Source organism: Cydia amplana, chromosome 26, assembly GCF_948474715.1.
Source record: "Cydia amplana chromosome 26, ilCydAmpl1.1, whole genome shotgun sequence".
NCBI classification, from domain to species: Eukaryota; Metazoa; Arthropoda; class Insecta; order Lepidoptera; family Tortricidae; genus Cydia; species Cydia amplana.
This window is the reverse complement of record NC_086094.1, coordinates 3748862-3771368: the sequence shown is the minus strand read 5'-3', so window position 1 is coordinate 3771368 and position 22507 is coordinate 3748862. Positions and strand designations below refer to the sequence as shown.

Sequence of the window (22507 nt, the reverse complement as noted above, 5' to 3'; positions counted from 1 at the left end):
CAGCATCAGCTCTATCTTGGATACTGCTCTCCCAAGTGCTCATCAAGACGAGTCGGATGACCAAAACGGCGTTTGTCTATGTTGCACCAAACCTGAGGTCCATTAGGTACTGCCAGGGTTCAGCATCAGCTCTATCTTGGGTACTGCTCTCCCAAGTGCTCATCAAGACGAGTCGGATGACCAAAACGGCGTTTGTCTATGTTGCACCAAACCTGAGTTCCATTAGGTACTGCCAGGGTTCAGCATCAGCTCTATCTTGGGTACTGCTCTCCCAAGTGCTCATCAAGACGAGTCGGATGACTAAAACGGCGTTTGTCTATGTTGCACCAAACCTGAGTTCCACTAGGTACTGCCAGGGTTCAGCATCAGCTCTATCTTGGGTACTGCTCTCCCAAGTGCTCATCAAGACGAGTCGGATGACCAAAACGGCGTTTGTCTATGTTGCACCAAACTTGAGTTCCACTAGGTACTGCCAGGGTTCAGCATCAGCTCAATCTTGGGTACTGCTCTCCCAAGTGCTCATCAAGACGAGTCGGATGACCAAAACGGCGTGTGTCTATGTTGCACCAAACCTGAGTTCCACTAGGTACTGCCAGGGTTCAGCATCAGCTCTATCTTGGGTACTGCTCTCCCAAGTGCTCATCAAGACGAGTCGGATGACCAAAACGGCGTTTGTCTATGTTGCACCAAACCTGAGTTCCACTAGGTACTGCCAGGGTTCAGCATCAGCTCTATCTTGGGTACTGCTCTCCCAAGTGCTCATCAAGACGAGTCGGATGACCAAAACGGCGTGTGTCTATGTTGCACCAAACCTGAGTTCCACTAGGTACTGCCAGGGTTCAGCATCAGCTCTATCTTGGGTACTGCTCTCCCAAGTGCTCATCAAGACGAGTCGGATGACCAAAACGGCGTTTGTCTATGTTGCACCAAACCTGAGTTCCATTAGGTACTGCCAGGGTTCAGCATCAGCTCTATCTTGGGTACTGCTCTCCCAAGTGCTCATCAAGACGAGTTGGATGACTAAAACGGCGTTTGTATATGTTGCACCAAACCTGAGTTCCACTAGGTACTGCCAGGGTTCAGCATCAGCTCAATCTTGGGTACTGCTCTCCCAAGTGCTCATCAAGACGAGTCGGATGACCAAAACGGCGTGTGTCTATGTTGCACCAAACCTGAGTTCCACTAGGTACTGCCAGGGTTCAGCATCAGCTCTATCTTGGGTACTGCTCTCCCAAGTGCTCATCAAGACGAGTCGGATGACCAAAACGGCGTTTGTCTATGTTGCACCAAACCTGAGTTCCATTAGGTACTGCCAGGGTTCAGCATCAGCTCTATCTTGGGTACTGCTCTCCCAAGTGCTCATCAAGACGAGTCGGATGACCAAACCGGCGTTTGTCTATGTTGCACCAAACCTGAGTTCCATTAGGTACTGCCAGGGTTCAGCATCAGCTCTATCTTGGATACTGCTCTCCCAAGTGCTCATTAAGACGAGTCGGATGACCAAAACGGCGTTTGTCTATGTTGCACCAAACCTGAGGTCCATTAGGTACTGCCAGGGTTCAGCATCAACTCTATCTTGGGTACTGCTCTCCCAAGTGCTCATCAAGACGAGTCGGATGACCAAAACGGCGTTTGTCTATGTTGCACCAAACCTGAGTTCCATTAGGTACTGCCAGGGTTCAGCATCAGCTCTATCTTGGGTACTGCTCTCCCAAGTGCTCATCAAGACGAGTCGGATGACTAAAACGGCGTTTGTCTATGTTGCACCAAACCTGAGTTCCACTAGGTACTGCCAGGGTTCAGCATCAGCTCTATCTTGGGTACTGCTCTCCCAAGTGCTCATCAAGACGAGTCGGATGACCAAAACGGCGTTTGTTTATGTTGCACCAGACCTGAGTTCCATTAGGTACTGCCAGGGTTTAGCATCAGCTCTATCTTGGGCACTGCTCTCCCAAGTGCTCATCAAGACGAGTCGGATGACCAAAACGGCGTTTGTCTATGTTGCACCAAACCTGAGTTCCATTAGGTACTGCCAGGGTTCAGCATCAGCTCTATCTTGGGTACTGCTCTTCCAAGTGCTCATCAAGATGAGTCGGATGACTAAAACGGCGTTTGTCTATGTTGCACCAAACCTGAGTTCCACTAGGTACTGCCAGGGTTCAGCATCAGCTCTATCTTGGGTACTGCTCTCCCAAGTGCTCATCAAGACGAGTCGGATGACCAAAACGGCGTTTGTCTATGTTGCACCAGACCTGAGTTCCATTAGGTACTGCCAGGGTTTAGCATTAGCTCTATCTTGGGCACTGCTCTCCCAAGTGCTCATCAAGACGAGTCGGATGATCAAAACGGCGTTTGTCTATGTTGCACCAAACCTGAGTTCCATTAGGTACTGCCAGGGTTCAGCATCAGCTCAATCTTGGGTACTGCTCTCCCAAGTGCTCATCAAGACGAGTCGGATGACCAAAACGGCGTGTGTCTATGTTGCACCAAACCTGAGTTCCACTAGGTACTGCCAGGGTTCAGCATTAGCTCTATCTTGGGTACTGCTCTCCCAAGTGCTCATAAAGACGAGTCGGATGACCAAAACGGCGTTTGTCTATGTTGCACCAAACCTGAGGTCCATTAGGTACTGCCAGGGTTCAGCATCAGCTCTATCTTGGGTACTGCTCTCCCAAGTGCTCATCAAGACGAGTCGGATGACCAAAACGGCGTTTGTCTATGTTGCACCAAACCTGAGTTCCATTAGGTACTGCTAGGGTTCAGCATCAGCTCTATCTTGGGTACTGCTCTCCCAAGTGCTCATCAAGACGAGTCGGATGATTAAAACGGCGTTTGTCCATGTTGCACCAAACCTGAGTTCCACTAGGTACTGCCAGGGTTCAGCATCAGCTCTATCTTGGGTACTGCTCTCCCAAGTGCTCTTCAAGACGAGTCGGATGACCAAAACGGCGTTTGTCTATGTTGCACCAGACCTGAGTTCCATTAGGTACTGCCAGGGTTTAGCATCAGCTCTATCTTGGGCACTGCTCTCCCAAGTGCTCATCAAGACGAGTCGGATGACCAAAACGGCGTTTGTCTATGTTGCACCAAACCTGAGTTCCATTAGGTACTGCCAGGGTTCAGCATCAGCTCAATCTTGGGTACTGCTCTCCCAAGTGCTCATCAAGAAGAGTCGGATGACCAAAACGGCGTGTGTCTATGTTGCACCAAACCTGAGTTCCACTAGGTACTGCCAGGGTTCAGCATCAGCTCTATCTTGCGTACTGCTCTCCCAAGTGCTCATCAAGACGAGTCGGATGACCAAAACGGCGTTTGTCTATGTTGCACCAAACCTGAGTTCCATTAAGTACTGCCAGGGTTCAGCATCAGCTCTATCTTGGGTACTGCTCTCCCAAGTGCTCATCAAGACGAGTCGGATGACCAAAACGGCGTTTGTCTATGTTGCACCAAACCTGAGGTCCATTAGGTACTGCCAGGGTTCAGCATCAGCTCTATCTTGGGTACTGCTCTCCCAAGTGCTCATCAAGACGAGTCGGATGACCAAAACGGCGTTTGTCTATGTTGCACCAAACCTGAGTTCCATTAGGTACTGCCAGGGTTCAGCATCAGCTCTATCTTGGGTACTGCGCTCCCAAGTGCTCATCAAGACGAGTCGGATGACTAAAACGGCGTTTGTCTATGTTGCACCAAACCTGAGTTCCATTAGGTACTGCCAGGGTTCAGCATCAGCTCTATCTTGGGTACTGCTCTCCCAAGTGCTCATCAAGACGAGTCGGATGACCAAAACGGCGTGTGTCTATGTTGCACCAAACCTGAGTTCCACTAGGTACAGCCAAGGTTCAGCATCAGCTCCATCTTGGGTACTGCTCTCCCAAGTGCTCATTGTGACGAGTCGAATAGCCTAAACGGCGTGTGTCTATGTTGCACCAAACCTGAGTTCCAGTAGGTACCTACTGCCAGGTTTCAGGGTCATTTTGTTGTCTCATTTTAAAATATCACGACCTGATAATTCACTGAAGCTTGTATTCATATGCTTATTTTTAATTTTAATACCTAGCTCCAAGTTTCTAAGCAATAGTAACATTAATTATTAGTTTATGAAAAAATTGATTTAATTGCATTAAACGTTAATTTAGATTGACAATCAATGTAATTAAACGTCTCAAAATTCAATTCTAATTAACTTAATTTAAATTGATGCGTAATGCAATTGACTAATTGCGGATTTAATGGTTAATGGAAATGATTAATTGTTAATTAGAATTACACATTACGGCCAACACTGGTCAACATACAAACAGCAACACTTAGCTGTCCATCGGTGGACCTTAAGGCTTTTGTAATAAGGTTTACGAACTGTCTGTTTATTAACAGTGTGGGCGATGGTACTCTGAAGTATACCATCGAACGCATTCATTTCTAAAAATAAACCTACATATTATATACCTAGTAATTACATTAAGGCAAGGTTAGGAAAAGCGGGAAGATTGACAGCCACCTTGTTTACTAAGACAACACTGTTCGAGCTCTCGGTAAACATGTAGTTTACACTACTGCAACCTTGCTGGTTTTACTTTAATGCTTGCGTTTTAAGCACCTACTACATACTTTTTCTACTCCAGCACTTAAATGTGTCAATTAAATGACTGACAGTGATATCTAAAGCAATGTCATTTGAATGCTTTGTCTATAGGCTCATAAGATGACTGCTAGCAGTCATCTTATGAGTATAATACAACTGCTTTTTTTTTTTAAAGATACAAGTTCCGATCATCTTGATTGAAAGAGGTATGTTTTCATTTACAATAATAACTCTTTTTTTTTTTTAAATAATAATTCTTTTTTTTTAAATAATAACTCAATTTTTTTTAAATAATAACTCTTTTTTTTTAAATAATAACTCTTTTTTTTTAATAATAACTTTTTTTTTTTTTTTTTGCTGCAGCTGTCATAGAAAAAGTAATGTATGCTCATAATTGGTTCTTAAAATTCTCGGGTCTTTTTTTACAAAACTCGACTACGTCTCGTTTTGTAACTTCGACCCTTGAATTTTAAGAACCCTTATTATATCACTGTTGCATAAACTACTATTAAATACTTAATCGTATAATGTAGGTATGTAAACTTGTAACCAAATCTAACATTCTTTTGTATAATATTTAGTTAAACTTATTATTTTGACGATCGTTCTGGCCTAGTGGGTATAGTGACCCTGCCTGTGAAGCCGATGGTCCGGGTTCGAAGCCCGGTAAGGGCATTTATTTGTGTGATGAACACCAATATTTGTTCCTGAGTCATGGGTGTTTTCTATGAATATAAGTATGTATTTATCTATATAAGTATGTATATCGTCGCCTATCACCCATAGTACAAAGCTTTGCTTAGTTTGGGGCTATGTTGATCCGTGTAAGATGTCCCGATATTTAATTATTTATTTAATATATTTATTTGCCATAATCACTAAACCGCGTGTCAGGCTAAGCTACTTCCGCACCGTGTTTGATAGCACACAGTTAGCAAACTAAGCGTAAGGCCTGGGCTATAACCGCGAAAATCGAAATTCGTAAATTGCGGGCATTTTTCTCTGTCACTCTAATTACGTGCATTGGAGTAAAAGAGAAAGATCCCCGCAATTTGCGAATTTCGGTTTTGGCGGTAGCCCCTCGAAGTAGACGCTCGAGTTGGGCGTACAGCGGGGCGGGGCGTGCGGCGTGCATGTTAAACAAATGCGCACGTATAGGAGCGGCCTTAGTGCACGCTGCTCACATCACGCGTGAGCCCACAGCCACGCTGCACGCCCCGCCGAACGCGCCGCTTAGAGCGTCCACTCAGGCCGTGTTATTTAAAAACGTCATAATTTCATAGAAGTTTGACATTTATAGTACAGTCGCCATCTGATGTATCGGAGCGGCCGAGCTGCTCAAAATATCTGAACGCGCACATTGTCTCATTCTAACAAATAGCTTTGATGATATTATCACACACATAGTATCATTAACTTGTAACGCGGAGAGTCCCATTGATATTGTAAATAATAAAGATATTAAATAATAAATTCGATCTAATTTATTATGTGAAATATTAACAACGAACAAAAAAGAGACAGACAGTTACGCATGACATTTGATAGAAGAGCATTTTAAAACACAATTTAAAAACTAAGTATGAAATTACAGAATAAACAAAATACGGCCAGAACTCTGGCGCCAAACCTCTTTTGACAATTCTAACACTCACTTACGTAAGTTAATAGTAGTTTATGCAACAGTGATATAATAAGGGTTCTTAAAATTCAAGGGTCGAAGTTACAAAACGAGACGTAGTCGAGTTTTGTAAAAATAGACCCGAGAATTTTAAGAACCAATTATGAGCTGTTGCATACATTACTTTTTCTATGACAGCTGCAGCAAAAAAAAAAAAAAAAAAAAAAAAAAAAAAAAAAAAAAAAAAAAAAAAAAAAAAAAAAGTTATTATTAAAACAAAAAGAGATTATTAAAAAAAAAAGTTATTATTAAAAAAAAGAGTTGTTATTTAAAAAAAATTGAGTTATTATTTAAAAAAAAAAGAGTTATTATTTAAAAAAAAAAGAGTTATTATTGTAAATGAAAACATACCTCTTTCAATCAAGATGATCGGAACTTGTATCTTTAAAAAAAATAAAGCAGTTGTATTATACTCATAAGATGACTGCTAGCAGTCATCTTATGAGCCTATAGACAAAGCATTCAAATGACATTGCTTTAGATATCACTGTCAGTCATTTAATTGACACATTTGAGTGCTGGAGTAGAAAAACTTACAAGTGTATCTCGGGCCTAAAAGCGATTTATAATCATGTTAGCATTGGTATAATTACCAAAAGTCCAGTCCACGTTTTATTTCGCCTTCGGTCCGCTCGAAGGCACTATTTTCACGTTTCGTGTATTATATTAGGGAGGGGGGGTTGCCTCCCTCCCCATGCTTTAATTGCAAACTACAGGGTGTTGCGGTCACGAATTTATTAACTTATAAAAAAATAGGATGTGTACGAATATAACTGTTAATTTAGATAGTAGATTTGGATTCAGAAATTATTTGCGAGTCAATTTTGACCGAGCGAAAAAGCGAATGTCTCCATTTCACCCTGAGAAATGTCACTTGCTAATGGTCCAAATATGGCCTCAAAAACCCTTATTTATTACATGAGGTTCTCGAAAACATACAAACAGAACCGGAATTTCCAGTTTTAATCAAGGACGTGTATTTCTGACATATACACCGTCTTATCTATACCATTTTTTACCATCTTCCATTGACATCATAAGATATTATTATTTTAGCAATGGATAGTAAAAACACATTTTCCTCATGCTGTGATAACTTTAATATAGGCTGGTCTTTAATTTCAATTTCTACCTTTATTGCATCACTATTCATATCTTATTTCTTTTTTTTTATTCGTTGTGATTTTTGTGTTGGTAAACTTTTTATTTATTTGTTTTTTTCAAACTTTTATTATTAAAAGGGGCTATGGGCTATGCGCGTAGAGTCAGACCAAGAAAAGTCTGCAGCGGATTTGATAGCCCACGCAGTGCAAGTGTTATTTACACGTCATAATTTCATAGAAGTTTGACGTTTATAATAACACTGGCACTGCGAGGGCTGTCAAATCCGCTGCAGACTTTTCTTGGTCTGACTCTAGCTATTGCGCCCGCGTGACGGTGAGGAGGATGGCATGTAATAGGCAAATAAAAGGCCCTAACCGAGTAATAATTATGTTCATTTTATCATAAGCTGAAATAACTACACAGGCTCTACCGCGTAAACAATTATCTGAATTTCTTTATCTACCCTCAGATATACAAAATAATATTATTTAAAAAAAACGACTTTTTCCTAGATCCTCTCATCATATCCTGACAATAAATATCATTTTCCAAGGTAAGAACTTCGCTTCGCTCGCCCGTTTGATAACCCATATTTTTTTATACTACTGTTACTTTACTAACAATATTGTATTATAGTTCATTGATTTAAACTTACATGATTTTCATTCACAATTTAAACTACTAATCCCGATTCAGTTTAAATCATATATGTAAATACTAACTAGCGACCCGCCCCGGCTTCGCACGGGTTAACAAATGATACATAAACCTTTCTCTTGAAACACTTAAAAAAACCGCATCAAAATCCGTTGCGTAGTTTTAAAGATCTAAGCATACACACATACAGACAGACAGCGGGAAGCGATTTTGTTTTGTACTATGTAGTGATAGTGATATATAGTTCGCCAATTTTCCACCATTCTTCTGACCCTGACTTTTCAAACAACGCGCACCCTGTACAAGCCCAAGAAACGGCAACCTTGGCTCGCTACCACCAGTGCCGCGTCGACCGCACCAGCATATAACCGTAAATACCTTCCTTACCAAGTACCACCGGTGTCGATAAATTAAAACTAAAGCAGAGTTTGTTTATGGTTAAAAGCGGAATTTAAAAAGTTGAACGCTCAGCACGCTTTTTTTTGTTTTTTTTTTGAGTGTCTTGTACTTTTTTGTGAGTATGCATGTGGTTTTTGTGATTTTGTAAAAAAAAATTGATAGAATTATAGGTATAATACGTGTTTAATAATAAATATGATAATGCCTAAGTAAAATAACGTAAAGCAAGAACATTTTATAAAAGTAAAAGCTGAATATTAGGAAAGAAAATATATGCTCTTTGTTTTTTACCATTTGTATAAATACAGTTATAAAATCGCATAATATTATTTATATTTACCTATGTAATTCCGATAAATGTCCAAATATCCACCCGAAATGCTCTAAAAAAGTACAAGACAGGAAACAAATGTCATGTTACATTTAAATATGAAAAAAAGATTTTCAGCTTCGATACCAATTTAAGTTTATTTATGTTTTCAAAATATAACATTTTATTAGATCATATTGACATCTATATCGTAAATATATCATCGGGTGAGATAATTACGAGTTAACATTCTCGTAATATAAAAAATACGCTTATTTTTTGCTAAATAAAAGAACTGAAAATCTTTTCAACAATGTTTTACAGTACCTTCTGTGAGGCCTTAACACTTTTACTGCCAAGCTTTTCCTATGCAAAGTCAAGCCCCAGTTCTTGGCAGTGAATGTGTTAAGTAAACAGAATTAGTTGCGCAGATAAATGTACAGTCACCACACGGGATTGTTATGCCATTTAGGGTTCTTGCTAAATTAGAAACTCTTTAGCGTAAGTATTGAACAACCAATTTAGCTAGATCGCAGAGCGTGATGGTACATAATGATTCACACACGACCGTTTTGTTAAGAAAATAAGGCTAGTGTAAATCGTTTTGAGCATTGTCTAAGCTTTCCTATGTGTGTGGCGGTCTAAAATTGTGGGTTTGAACCTCGGTCGTGGGCGTTTTTTTTTGTTGTCCCCTACACTTTTTTTTTTCAAATTTGGGATTTTTTATGTTATTTCTACTCAGAATCACTAGATTTTTATGTTATTTCTACTCAGAATCACAAAATTTCCATACATTTTTCGATCTTTCCATTCCGCGACCGCCATACAAAGTCTATGAAAAATGGTGAAGTAATGGAAATAGAAACCTAAGGACACTTTTTTTCTCCTATTAGGATAGAAAGAGCTCGTGATTCTGAGTAGAAATAACATAAAAAAACCAAAATTTGAAAAAAAAAGTGTAGAGGACAACAAAAAAAAACGCCCTCGTACCGTATAGTAAAGAGAAAAAAAAATGTTCTCGAAAAAAAAAATTGGTTATATCATTATCAAACACAGGCGAAAGATTAAGTCGTACAACTATTTTGAACCTCTACGGTTTTTTGGAAATAAACATTAACTTGCAAACCGAACATTTTGTACCAATATAATTAAAAAAAACTTGCAAGACCATATAAAATAATTGTTACAATAAAATACATCATTCAGATTCCAAGCATATCATTATAGAGCCAAGTATCGTTCAAAATAGCCCCACAGAAATCCATGATATTAAAATTATTCAATCTGAGGCCCTATCGTGAAAAATTTAAATCGAAATTTCGTTATTTGCCTCTACCACGAATATGGAAGAGCGATAGAGAGATAGATAACGAAATTTCGATCTCAGATCCCACAGAATTTATATCCACTCTCTGGAAAAGCAGCCTTAGGTGAGCAATAAGGTGGATAATAAGCCTTTTCCTAAGAATTATTTTGCCAAATGGAGAAACACAAACACTTAGATGTATCTTTATTTTTATGGCACCAGCTAGCTTATACGCTTTATTTAAATAATTAATTTATTAATAAGTTGGTTGATATGAATAGTTGATAAAAAAATAAGTGCCTTGAAACCGTCGCAACGCTCAAGATTAAATTTTGGGATTCGCTTACTCGGGTATCAATATATGCATGTTTGTGCCAATACCCGAGGGAAGTATGTTTGAGGTAATAAGCATAGTATATGGTAATAATACTAATAATAACAAAAGCCGATTAAATTATGTACTTACTATGCGATGGTACATAATTAAAGGTATCGTCCTATACATTAATCACAATATTCATATCAGCTAATTTATGAGTTTTTACTCTGGCAAGCCAACTTTCTCAGTAGAAAAAATAGTAGAATTCAAAATTTGTATGTATAAGAGAGCCATTCCTTCGTGCCTATATTTTTTAAACTTGCCGTCTTTTTCTACAGACAAAGCTGGCTTGCCAGACTATAATATAGGTACCGTAAAGGCCCACTGATTAACAGTCCGCCGGACGATATCGGCCTGTCAGTTAGAACAAAAAGTTGGCAGTTCCGAACAACTGACAGGCCGATACCGTCCGGCGGACTGGTATTCAGTGGGCCCCTTTAGAGCAATATTAAACAAAAAAACATATTTAAAACTGACATATAATTACCTAATCTAAATTTATACCTACCCGTGTTTATTTTGATATTTTTCAGTTAGATAATTTTTAAAAGGTCGTAAAATTTGTAAAAGGAATTATAAAAACACACATAGTTTTATATTATTTACACACTAAATATGACATTTAATCTCACTCAATAATGAAATCGTCATTGGATTCTAAACATTTTGGATATAAAAAATATAAATGGAGGCATGTCGGCATGAAAATAATAATGACAAAACCAAAATAACATGGAAATAAGATAACGTCAAATTATTGAAGTCATAACATTTATTTTATTACTCTTTTATCTATTTTTCTTATTATTTTATTTTATAATATAACTACATAATCCGATTACCAGGAAATAGCGTAGTTTTTAACCGACTTCCAAAAACGACGAAGATAAAGTATCCTATAAATATTGTATGTACTTAAAAAACAGAATATCGTCGTTAATATAACGTAATAGGTATAAATATTGTTTCTTAAATTTATTTTTTATTAATCAGAAATGTCTGCAAATATACCATAATGCTTAGAAATACTAAAAAGGAAAAGTAGAAAAATTCCACCCCTAGAATTCCAAATTTTTCTCACCCGAGACAGTGAATTTTCCACTTTTCTATTATTCCTAAGCATTTTAAATACAGTCGGCAGCAGTTTTAAATATAGTTGAAAAGCTGGCGAGGTTTTTAAAATGATGATATTGATGATAGCTCTTATTATCTTAACAATACGATAGTATGCGGATTATTACGAGCATCTAGCCCGATTACTCACTTCTGCTGGTGACTGTACTTTGCATACTTAGACAGTATTTTTATATATTTTAAAGTAAATTATGTGGTGTTTAATGCATGCCAGCTTCTTAAACCTAAGGCCTGATATTTTTAAGAGGTTCAGCGCAAACGCTGCTAATATCTGTGCAATTTATTTATTTTCCTAGAACCTGCGTGCACAAGTTAAAACAAATTGACAGAAAATATTTATTATTGACAGGCCGATACCGTCCGGCGGACTGGTATTCAGTGGGCCCCTTTAGAGCAATATTAAACAAAAAAACATATTTAAAACTGACATATAATTACCTAATCTAAATTTATACCTACCCGTGTTTATTTTGATATTTTTCAGTTAGATAATTTTTAAAAGGTCGTAAAATTTGTAAAAGGAATTATAAAAACACACATAGTTTTATATTATTTACACACTAAATATGACATTTAATCTCACTCAATAATGAAATCGTCATTGGATTCTAAACATTTTGGATATAAAAAATATAAATGGAGGCATGTCGGCATGAAAATAATAATGACAAAACCAAAATAACATGGAAATAAGATAACGTCAAATTATTGAAGTCATAACATTTATTTTATTACTCTTTTATCTATTTTTCTTATTATTTTATTTTATAATATAACTACATAATCCGATTACCAGGAAATAGCGTAGTTTTTAACCGACTTCCAAAAACGACGAAGATAAAGTATCCTATAAATATTGTATGTACTTAAAAAACAGAATATCGTCGTTAATATAACGTAATAGGTATAAATATTGTTTCTTAAATTTATTTTTTATTAATCAGAAATGTCTGCAAATATACCATAATGCTTAGAAATACTAAAAAGGAAAAGTAGAAAAATTCCACCCCTAGAATTCCAAATTTTTCTCACCCGAGACAGTGAATTTTCCACTTTTCTATTATTCCTAAGCATTTTAAATACAGTCGGCAGCAGTTTTAAATATAGTTGAAAAGCTGGCGAGGTTTTTAAAATGATGATATTGATGATAGCTCTTATTATCTTAACAATACGATAGTATGCGGATTATTACGAGCATCTAGCCCGATTACTCACTTCTGCTGGTGACTGTACTTTGCATACTTAGACAGTATTTTTATATATTTTAAAGTAAATTATGTGGTGTTTAATGCATGCCAGCTTCTTAAACCTAAGGCCTGATATTTTTAAGAGGTTCAGCGCAAACGCTGCTAATATCTGTGCAATTTATTTATTTTCCTAGAACCTGCGTGCACAAGTTAAAACAAATTGACAGAAAATATTTATTATTTTAACTTATGAACGCAGAAGTTGAATCGCCATTTCAAATTTTTATAACCATAGACAACGACGTAAAACGTTCCGCGTTACGCGCGTTTTTATCGAGTATTTTTACGTAGTATTTTTGAATGAGTATTTCGCGTACTAGGCTTGTTTCGAGATGTGTCGCCGAAAGCAAGCCGCTACAGTTATTCTGCATCTACTGTTGGCGTGGTTGACTGGGGACTCTTCGGAAGCCCTAAGCACCTTTGGAGTGACGAATACTCAGCAACCGTCCAAACCGCCGACGCCTGTAGCTCCGCCTGGTAATTTTTTTCATATAATGGGACTTCCTCACATTTGAATGTTTAGAAGCACTCACACAGAGACACATTGGCAAACACTATCACAAAATTACAAAATTTTCTTCAATTGTATTTTCAATTGGTTAAAAAACACGAATAACAGCAGCATGCTACACGATTAATACGTAGACGAGAATAACTATTTGAGTTTTCAGGTGATTCAGAAGTTAAGTCCCATTATGTAGAAAAATTACTAGTCTAGGAAATAACAGTAGACGACAGATAAAATGCTGTATCGGCTTGGCTAAAAAAACAAACCGTTGGAAAATAGAATCAGTTTCAGAAAAAAAATACAAGATGTCTATGTGGAAACGGCCTTCGGTTATAATGCCACTTCTGTTGTCTGTCTGGCTGTTTGGACAATGCCACGCTTTCAGCTCGACTTTTGGGGTCGCAAAAACCGAATCGCCTTATGTACTCACGACTACTGCAGCGCCTGGTAAGAGCTCCTTTTATAATGGGACGAAACCCGACTGTGTCGTAAACGCTTTTTATCGGACTAGTGAAGGCGATATTCACTTTTTTTCTTTTTTCACGATTCAATTAAAATAAAATCGCCTGCACTTGATCCGAGTAGTCCAAAGACTAAGATTAAGGCATAATTCATTACTGTATTGAAAAAAAAATATCACGCATATTTATCGTTTCGCTATTTAAGAAAGACAAAATTATGGAAGCGTTTTTGTATATACCCCTATTTATTTATTATACGCAGTCGGGTAGCAAACTTTTATACATTTTCATAAAAATTGATGTTGTGATCTCAATATAAATTGGCATGTATATTGGCTTTTTTGGGTATTGTTTTATTTCAGAAGTAAATTGTAAATTATTAATACGATTAATAAGCTACACAATAGATGCATATTAGTTTACTTCTGAAATTTAAAATTCTAAAATCGATGTCATATACAGAAAAAGTTACCAAGCCCTCAAGTGGCCGAGACCGAAACACAAATCAAAATATTATAAAAAATAATTTGATTTGTTCTCTATTTGTATATTAAATATATTATTTATTCATTACTTTCTTGTTTTAAGTAGTCCCACTATACAAGCAACTACTTACCAAAGTCATTCCTACTTCAATGGCGCAAACACTAATATATTTTTTTTCTACAGAATATTATGAGTGGAAAGACAATTCGGTTTTCCCATTCATTCTGAACAGCCTTAAACTCGGATTATACCTACACACAAACTAAAACCGAACAAAACTGACAAAACACCGCTTTTTCTCTTTTAATTGATGCTTCAAAACTTGTGATTCCAAATTTGACAGTAGCGTAAAAAAATAAAAATAAAAAAACAAGATGTGGTGCAAAACGGCGGTGATACTGCCAGTGTTTTTAGCTGGATGTCTGATGCGTACAAGTGAAGCCTTTGGTGGCATCTCATCTTTTGGGAAGGCCAACACCGACCCACCTCCAAAGCCCGTCACACCAGCCGCAGCGCCGGGTAAGACATTTTACTCTCGGACAAGCTTCACGCTACATGAACACAAACAAGCAGCGTCTCATGCTACATCAGTACACAGACACAACCGAGATGGAATAAGAAGCGAATTTTGCATCTTCTTCCTTCCAATAAATGATTAAAAATCTATTCACTAATCACATCCCTCCATGGCCTTATTCTATCATTCGTTTATGTAAAATGGCAGAAAACGGGTAATAAAAAATTAAATATTGACCAAAAAGTGTGGAATTTAAAAGTTTTTTACCAATCAGTAGCGAAGCGTCTTTAAAATCTGCTTATTTTAACATTCAAGCGACTTTTTCCATTTCTCTACGAGATATTTATAACGTAACGCTACTGATAATACAGAAATATAATTAATAAGTACGAATCTACGAATATCCCGCAATGCCGCTCGAATAATAAAATGTAGCATGAGAGGTTCTTGTAGAATACCAAGAACAGTCATCGGCGTAGAACACATCACAGCCACACGCACACATCGACAGGACATTCACACTTCTTGGCTGTTCGTTGTAAACCAAGCACACTCGATGTCAAATGCATGATGTGCTTATCAAGATGGCAGAATATGTAAGTAGCCGTCTAGCGTAAAATACTAGACAGGTATTTTAGCGAGTATTTTTTCAAGGAAGTATTTTTGTCAACGGCAGCTGTTCGAATAATACGTTGGCATTTGGAAATCGACAAATTATGGTAAATAAATTATAAATTGAAAGAACATATTCAACACAGTTCCCAACAACACTTGAATAGTGTATTCCTTAATAAAAATGCAAAAAAAAGGAAAATATTATTTCAAAATTGCAATAAATGAATTAATTTTAAGTTGAATAACATTTACTATACTTACACACTTCTTTTACAACTTACTCGTTACTCAAAAATCTAAATCAATATATGAATGCCATAATAAAACATGTAAATGTTCCTTTTCTTAATTTTAACGGGTATTTTTATACATACTCTCTTAACTTAAACACGGATTAATATTTGCTCGAGTTTTTCGAACTACCTTCAAAATCGTGAAAGTTTAAATCAGTGTCAAACGCGGATTATTACGTAAAATCGTTATGTCGAACCTATTCAAATTTGGAAAGGCGATTTGATTCTACATTGTATATTTCCAATTCGTATCTGAGACTCATTTAACTTCACTTAGAAAAAACAAATCTGTCAAAGATTTAGAATAAAAATCAAACGTTTCAAAGACAATAGAGTTATAAAGCTAGAGATACACGATGCGTGTGTTTTGGAGATTCGAGATGTGGTGCCGCAAGCAAGCGGCGGCAGCCATCTTGCCCCTTCTGCTCGCCGGTTGGTTCACCGGCGAGTCATCAGAGGCGCTCACAACCTTCGGGAAGAGTAACACACAAGCTCCAAAGGAAGTAGTACCCACAGCGCCACCTGGTGAGTTCGCACTGCTTGTTTTCGTTACGCTTGAATTTAATGTTTCTAAATATACTAGGTCAACCAGATGTTGACAGTAGAAAAAGGCGGCAAATTTGAAAAACGTAGTCGCGAAGGGATATCGTCCCATAATAGAATTTTAGCGCCTTTTTTTAATGATAAGATTTGGTTGACCAGCCCTAGTAGCACGGTCGCATTTTTATCATTTATCACCATGCCTGTCACGTTCTAACAAGTATGTAAGTGCGAAAGTGACGGGCTTAGTGATAGTGGATAAAAAATGGAACCGTGCTGAGCCCGCAGCTATACGTATACGTATAGTTTGGCAAACCCGTCAAAAAGTTGAAAATTTTAGGCGCGAAGTTTCGTTTTCACAGCAATTTTGTTTTCCGCCCCTTTTTATGACAAATTGGTTTGCCAGACTATATTTTCAATGTTTTAGCTTTCCATCATTAATTATATTTTGAATATTACATTTGATTAGCATATAATATGTTATAATTAAATCGTGTGTGTATAAAGCAATGACCTTATTTATACAAGTCATACTCGTAGTCCACTGTTCACGAGTAGAGAACATTTTATATATTAAGGTCTTTTTACATCTACTTTTTCTCCGGCCACTTTCTGCTGAGGGAAAGGGGAAATTTAATAGTATATACCTTCTCTGTCCCTCTCCGCACACAGTGTCTGATGAAAAGGTGGATGTAATAACCCAATTGTAAAGTGTGTTGGAGCGCCCGTTGCCGCATCACTAATATCAAAATACAAACGATAAAATATTAGCCCTAATAATCATTATACCTATCTAACATTTAAACCGAAGCTCTTACGGTATTTTATTCATAAACCATTTATTCATAAAGCTAATTTACACGTAATTTATTTATCTGACAATAATTGGTAATAATAAAAAAACATTAAAACTAACTATGAATTAATGATTTAAAAACTAAACTAAAATTAAAATAAACCTACATAAAAATTAAATTAATACTTATAATATGATATAAAAGCTAAAATATACTAATAAAATAGATGAAAATAAAAAGAGGTTATAAAAAGAACACCCCTTCTAAAACCTCCGCCTGCGGCATTGTGCCCATAACGCTGGCTGCGTTACCTCTCTGTATTGCTAGCATAGAGAAAAAAATACATAGAGTGCTCACTCCATACATCAGTTTTAGTACCAAAAAGACTATTAGCATCTAGCATCGAGTAGCGGAACTATCAGTACTGCTACATCTATTGTCAAGTAGCAGTACTGATAGTTCCGCTACTCGATGCTAGATGTAGACACTGAAATTAATAGTCTGAAATGATGTATGGAGTGAGCACTCTTGTCTTATTATATTTCTCTATGATTGCTAGCGATATGCGCTTGCGCTGGGAGAGGTAAGCGCCAGCCCTATGCTGCCCTCCTAAGCTAAAAAGCGGTATTTTCATATAGCTTTCTTTGAAAATACGGCCTTTTACCTTAGGGGGGCAGTATGGTCTCCCGAGGCGTCGACCAGCCGTGTCGACAAGTATTTTATTTGTTTAAATAAATTTTGAAATGCAAGCATAATGGACCCAAGGTAAGTTTAATAAATATTTTGATATGATTTTTACTTGTGTGTCTGTCTAATCTATTTTATGTATGTTTGGTAAATTTATTGCATCAATAGTACCCGCGTGCAACCCTTATAAAACGAATATAAAATCGAACTAGTAATGTACAGATGTAGTGCATAATTGTTTTCCATCGATTTTTTAACCGACGAAAAAAAAATTTTTTTTTTATATATGACCACGCAAAACTTTTTATAGAGTAGTTCGATTTTGATAAAAAAAAAATTATTGGAAAGGGTATACCCCGAAAAAAAATCCAACCTTAAGGGTAGGAAAATAGGGAATGATTGATTTTTCACTCACCGATTGAAACTAAAAATGGAAACATAAAAATTTTTTACAAAAAAAATAATACCGACTTCAAAAAGGATGAAATAAAATATTATCCTTTTTGAAGTCTATGCGTTACCAACTGATAGGTATGTTTGAAGTCAGTGCCCAGCCAAGTAGTAACAATACCAGTCAAAAATAATCAGCTTTATGGCTATCAATCCCATTTTTGTATTGTTACTACTTGGCTTGGCACCGACTTCAAACATATCAGTTGGTAACGCATAGACTTCAAAAAGGATAATATTTTATTTCATCCTTTTTGAAGTCGGTTTTTTTTCGGAAACGATCGTATTTATCATGTCAGTACTTTTTGTACCGAGACTGACTGAAGTAGCATGACACATACTAACGTTTCCGATAAAAATAGATACATTCAATCCAGTAAAATAGCAGTCAGCAAAAACTAATACTGATTAAAAATCAAGAAGAACTTATCGGAAACAATATCTTCCCTACAACATTGATGGGTAGCGGAATCAGAAAATTTTAATCAAAAAGATTAGTGCAAAATCGCTTACTTCAATGGACACAATTACAGTAAATAAATTAGGATCTCAGTAAAACAAATAATATACATGATAATGTGATAAATACACCGTACCATGTACCATCGCCCACACTGTTAACTGTAAAATGTGTACATCGGTGGACCTTATGCCTTTTGTAATAAGGTCCAACAATGTACAGTTAGGAGTGTTGTTGTTTGAACAACTACTGTTAGTGTAAGGCCTGTGTGGACGCTCGAAGCGGAGCGTTCGGCGGGGCGTGCGGCGTGCAGCGTGGCGTCGGGCTCACTCGCACGTGATGTGAGCAGCGTGCACTAAGGCCACTCCTATACGCTTGCATTTGTTTAACATGCACGCCGCACGCCCCGCCCCGCTGCACTGGGCCTGCAAGAGCGTCCACTCAGGCCTTACACTACATTCTACAGTAATATTACTTTTACGTGTGTCTGACCGAGAATAAAGGCACAGTAGGCGACTTGATTGATTACTTACATACAATAAACGTGAACTGATTTAAGGTTATATATTTCGAGGAAATAATAGTCACTTTTGATATTCTTAGAGCAGAATATAAACCATGAAAGATTATTAATTCACCATAATTTTGTAACAGTTCACTGGTGTACACTGGTGTATAATGCACAATAGTCTGTGATCATTAATCATTACATATGGCTTAATAAGATTGTAGGTACACCGATTTTCGTTATTTTTAGATACGGCAGTACGTATGGACTACATACCTATGAAAGATCTACAACTTAATTATTGTCATATTCATCATATAATTTTATTACTACAGCTTTTAATTTTAATTTTACAGCGCACTGGCGCCCCTAGCTGTAATGCTGTAAAATGATCCCTGAATAAATATCAATATATCAAATATCATTACTTATTCTGTGCCCTAGTATAAATCTCATTCGATAGCGTGACGTGCGTTCGCGTTTGCATTATGTCTATTTTTGTATGAGATTTTGAACAGCGCGCGAAGCTTGTATACAAGATGACACTTAACGCAAACGCGTACGTCACGTCACGCTATCGAAAGAAATGTACGGGTTGTTTAAGTCAACTACAGCTATTCAACTGAAAATATGTGCCGTTATTTATGAAAAGGGACCTTATTGTCGATGGCGCTTACGCCATTATTAACGATGTTCCTATATAAATACAATGCCACGCGACGCTTAATTTGCAGCGTAAGCGCCATCGACAATAAGGTCCGTTTTCATAGATAATGCCCCATATACAGAAACGCCAACGCACATAGACCAATATTTTCAACAGCTTTACATAACAGTACCCTTTAAATTTACTAATCGAGTATACAGCTTTTTATAAAAAAACAAACGCACAAAGGAGAATGCGGACTTACACCCTAAAATCAAGGTAGACTAATAAATACTACGTACTAGGCTAGGTACCTAGTATTGATCGTACGCGGTAATTTATTCGTTTCGCGCTACGAGTTACACACTATGTCTGGCGGCAAACGTTTAAAAATAGAATTTGAATTTGGCGATGCATAGCAGGGCTTCCCTAACTGTGCATCACGACGCCCTGGAGCCTTAAAGCGTTATGTATGGTCTAAGCCTGGGGCGGTCCCGTTGTTTCCCATAAGGTTCTAACTCCATAATGTATTGTTCATTAGTCATAAAACTGAAACCGTTAACTTTTCAGGATTTTTGTTGGGTTATCCTATAGATAGGTTAGGTTAGGTTTGTTTTCCTGAAAAGTGACGTGTTTCTGAACCAAATGAATTATGACTAACGAAATTGCGGGCTAACAATACATTATGTTATGGTTATGACTTAAAACTTTTTGGGAAATAATAGAGACCCATGTATATCTATTTGGTAAAAGTATTAGCAAAACATGTAGATACTTTTAGCACATTATTTCATCCGCTACTAGTGTTACTTACTGTACAAGCAGATGACTGTTAAAAGAAAAATACAGTTGGCAATAAATGCTTGTATCAAAGAAGTAAGTTTTAAAAACAACCTTATTCTCAATGTACGATTAACCTAGATATACGTGCAGAGCACCGGAAGGAAGACATTTCGGCCAAATTAGATGGCTGCGTTCAATAAATCAAGGTTTCCGGGTTGGCATTATACATGATTGCTCCTTTGTGCTGCAATCTAATGTAGGTAAATTGCATTAAAATGTGGCGTTAATTGACAAAGAGAGCTTTTGGGTAAAAACTTTATTAATAATTATGCGCGTTTTGCGGAAATTTTTGAATTTCAAGCGCTCGACTGTCAGACTGTCACCATAAATCAAAAATTGATGATTAAATGTACGCGAGGACGCTAGATGAGATTGACTCCAATTTAAGACGAAAGTGGAAGACCCGCGCGTAATCGCCTTTTCAATTTTCATACAAACGTAGTTCTCATTTTCCTGGCTGGATATTAACATTATTGAAAGTATTTTGACCCAATTTGTTGTATTTGTACATTAATAAACAAAGCTATATTCATTTGTTTTACTTATTTCAAATTTAAACTACGCCCCTAAATTTGATTTTTTTCGAATTTTTAATTATTATAACAGTTATAGATAATATCTTATATTGTGAGTTTAATGATCAATAAAGGTCATACTGAACCACTTTTACTATGGTACTACCTAACCTAGAAATCGCGAAAAAGTTATTGGCTGTTTTCTATGGGAGAGCCAACATTTTTTCGTGGTTTCGGGGCCGGTCATACAATAATTGTTGCTCAGTCAGTAGGACCTTTCATGGGCGTAGGCAGGTACAGGCAGCTCAAATTTTACAATGCATGCCCCTCTGTGGCCTCTGCCCGCCCCAGGCCTATGAACTCGCCACCCCCTAGTTCACTGGCTGTCTACGCCCTTGGGACCTTTATTCATCCCGCAAAATATAGCTAAGGATTGAAAACATTGAAAAACATCCCGTATATTAAGAGCCAACAGGAGTGGTCATTTCTCCATACAAACGTACTCGACTGTTTCCTCCGTGGGTTTTGAAGCTAGAGCAATGATTTTTTTAACACAGTATAATATTGTCAATATCTATGTCGGACCGTTTTGCTTTTTTTGATATTTTTGTTTTTTAAGGCGCTAGAGCCCTTCAAAAATGGCCAAAATGGCCTAATTGGCTATGCCGCAATGAGAGGCGTGTTATTCAAAACTGATATCAATTAGCCAAAAAAGCAAAACGGTCCGACACAGATAATTTCATAATCATTTAGATTTCCAAATTTGGTTACGATTGGTTAAGTTTTGGAGGAGGAAATAGTCGAGTACGAAACCTCGATATTTGAGATTTTTACGCAGGATTTTTCGCCTTGTCCTTATCGCACTAGTTTTAGGAGCCGCTTCCGTTAGCGAGACGGGTATATTTACCTAAAATATTTAAATCTCAGCTCCTGTTGGCTCTTAATCGAACCGAATCCGACCATTGTCTTTAAGGTTTATTCAACCAGCACGTATTGGTACGAAGGTTGTCTTGAATATCATTTTATCTATATCTGATTTATGGCTAAAGGCATGACATGGGGACTTGGCATAGTTTAGTATTTGTTCTTTGTTACGCAAACTTAAGTTACGTAGTCCACAGTTATAGTGGAATTATTTTTATTTGCGTCTTTTGACACATTATGACTGACGTATATAGAGATGTAACTAACCCAAATCGATTGTCACAGGTCACAGCAAGCGATTACGATTGCATGGCACCTAGACTGAGGTATCGAATTGTGACGTTTAATAAATTTTTATTTGAGATTTAAATAAAGCTAGAATTAAGTATATGGTTAATAAACAATAATAAGAAGACATAATAAATTTAATAATACTTTGTTATAAATATCTAATAACT

At 37.1% G+C, this 22507-nt stretch overlaps 2 protein-coding genes and 1 long non-coding RNA gene across 9 annotated transcripts in view; 2 read left to right on the top strand and 1 right to left on the bottom strand.

Annotated features, from left to right (window-relative positions):
* LOC134660175 (uncharacterized) overlaps nucleotides 1-22507 on the top strand; it is a 138885-nt gene that overhangs the window by 81384 nt on the left and 34994 nt on the right. The gene's annotated exons all lie outside the window — the stretch shown is intronic.
* The window catches only part of LOC134660142 (venom protease-like), a 92234-nt gene that overhangs the window by 37614 nt on the left and 32113 nt on the right, over nucleotides 1-22507 (bottom strand). The window lies entirely within an intron of this gene.
* Nucleotides 8324-22507, top strand: part of LOC134660156 (uncharacterized) — a 42040-nt gene continuing 27856 nt past the window's right edge. The window contains exons 1-3 of one of the 7 annotated variants that reach the window (XM_063515883.1): nucleotides 8376-8394; nucleotides 13593-13754; nucleotides 14438-14773. In XM_063515883.1, coding sequence (XP_063371953.1) covers nucleotides 14629-14773 — 145 coding nt within the window. In that variant the 5' untranslated portion in view covers nucleotides 8376-8394; nucleotides 13593-13754; nucleotides 14438-14628. Of the gene's footprint in view, nucleotides 8462-13592; nucleotides 13755-14437; nucleotides 14774-15966; nucleotides 16205-22507 lie in introns of those variants that run through there. The other 6 variants (XM_063515886.1, XM_063515885.1, XM_063515887.1 and 3 more) reach the window with 6 other exon arrangements.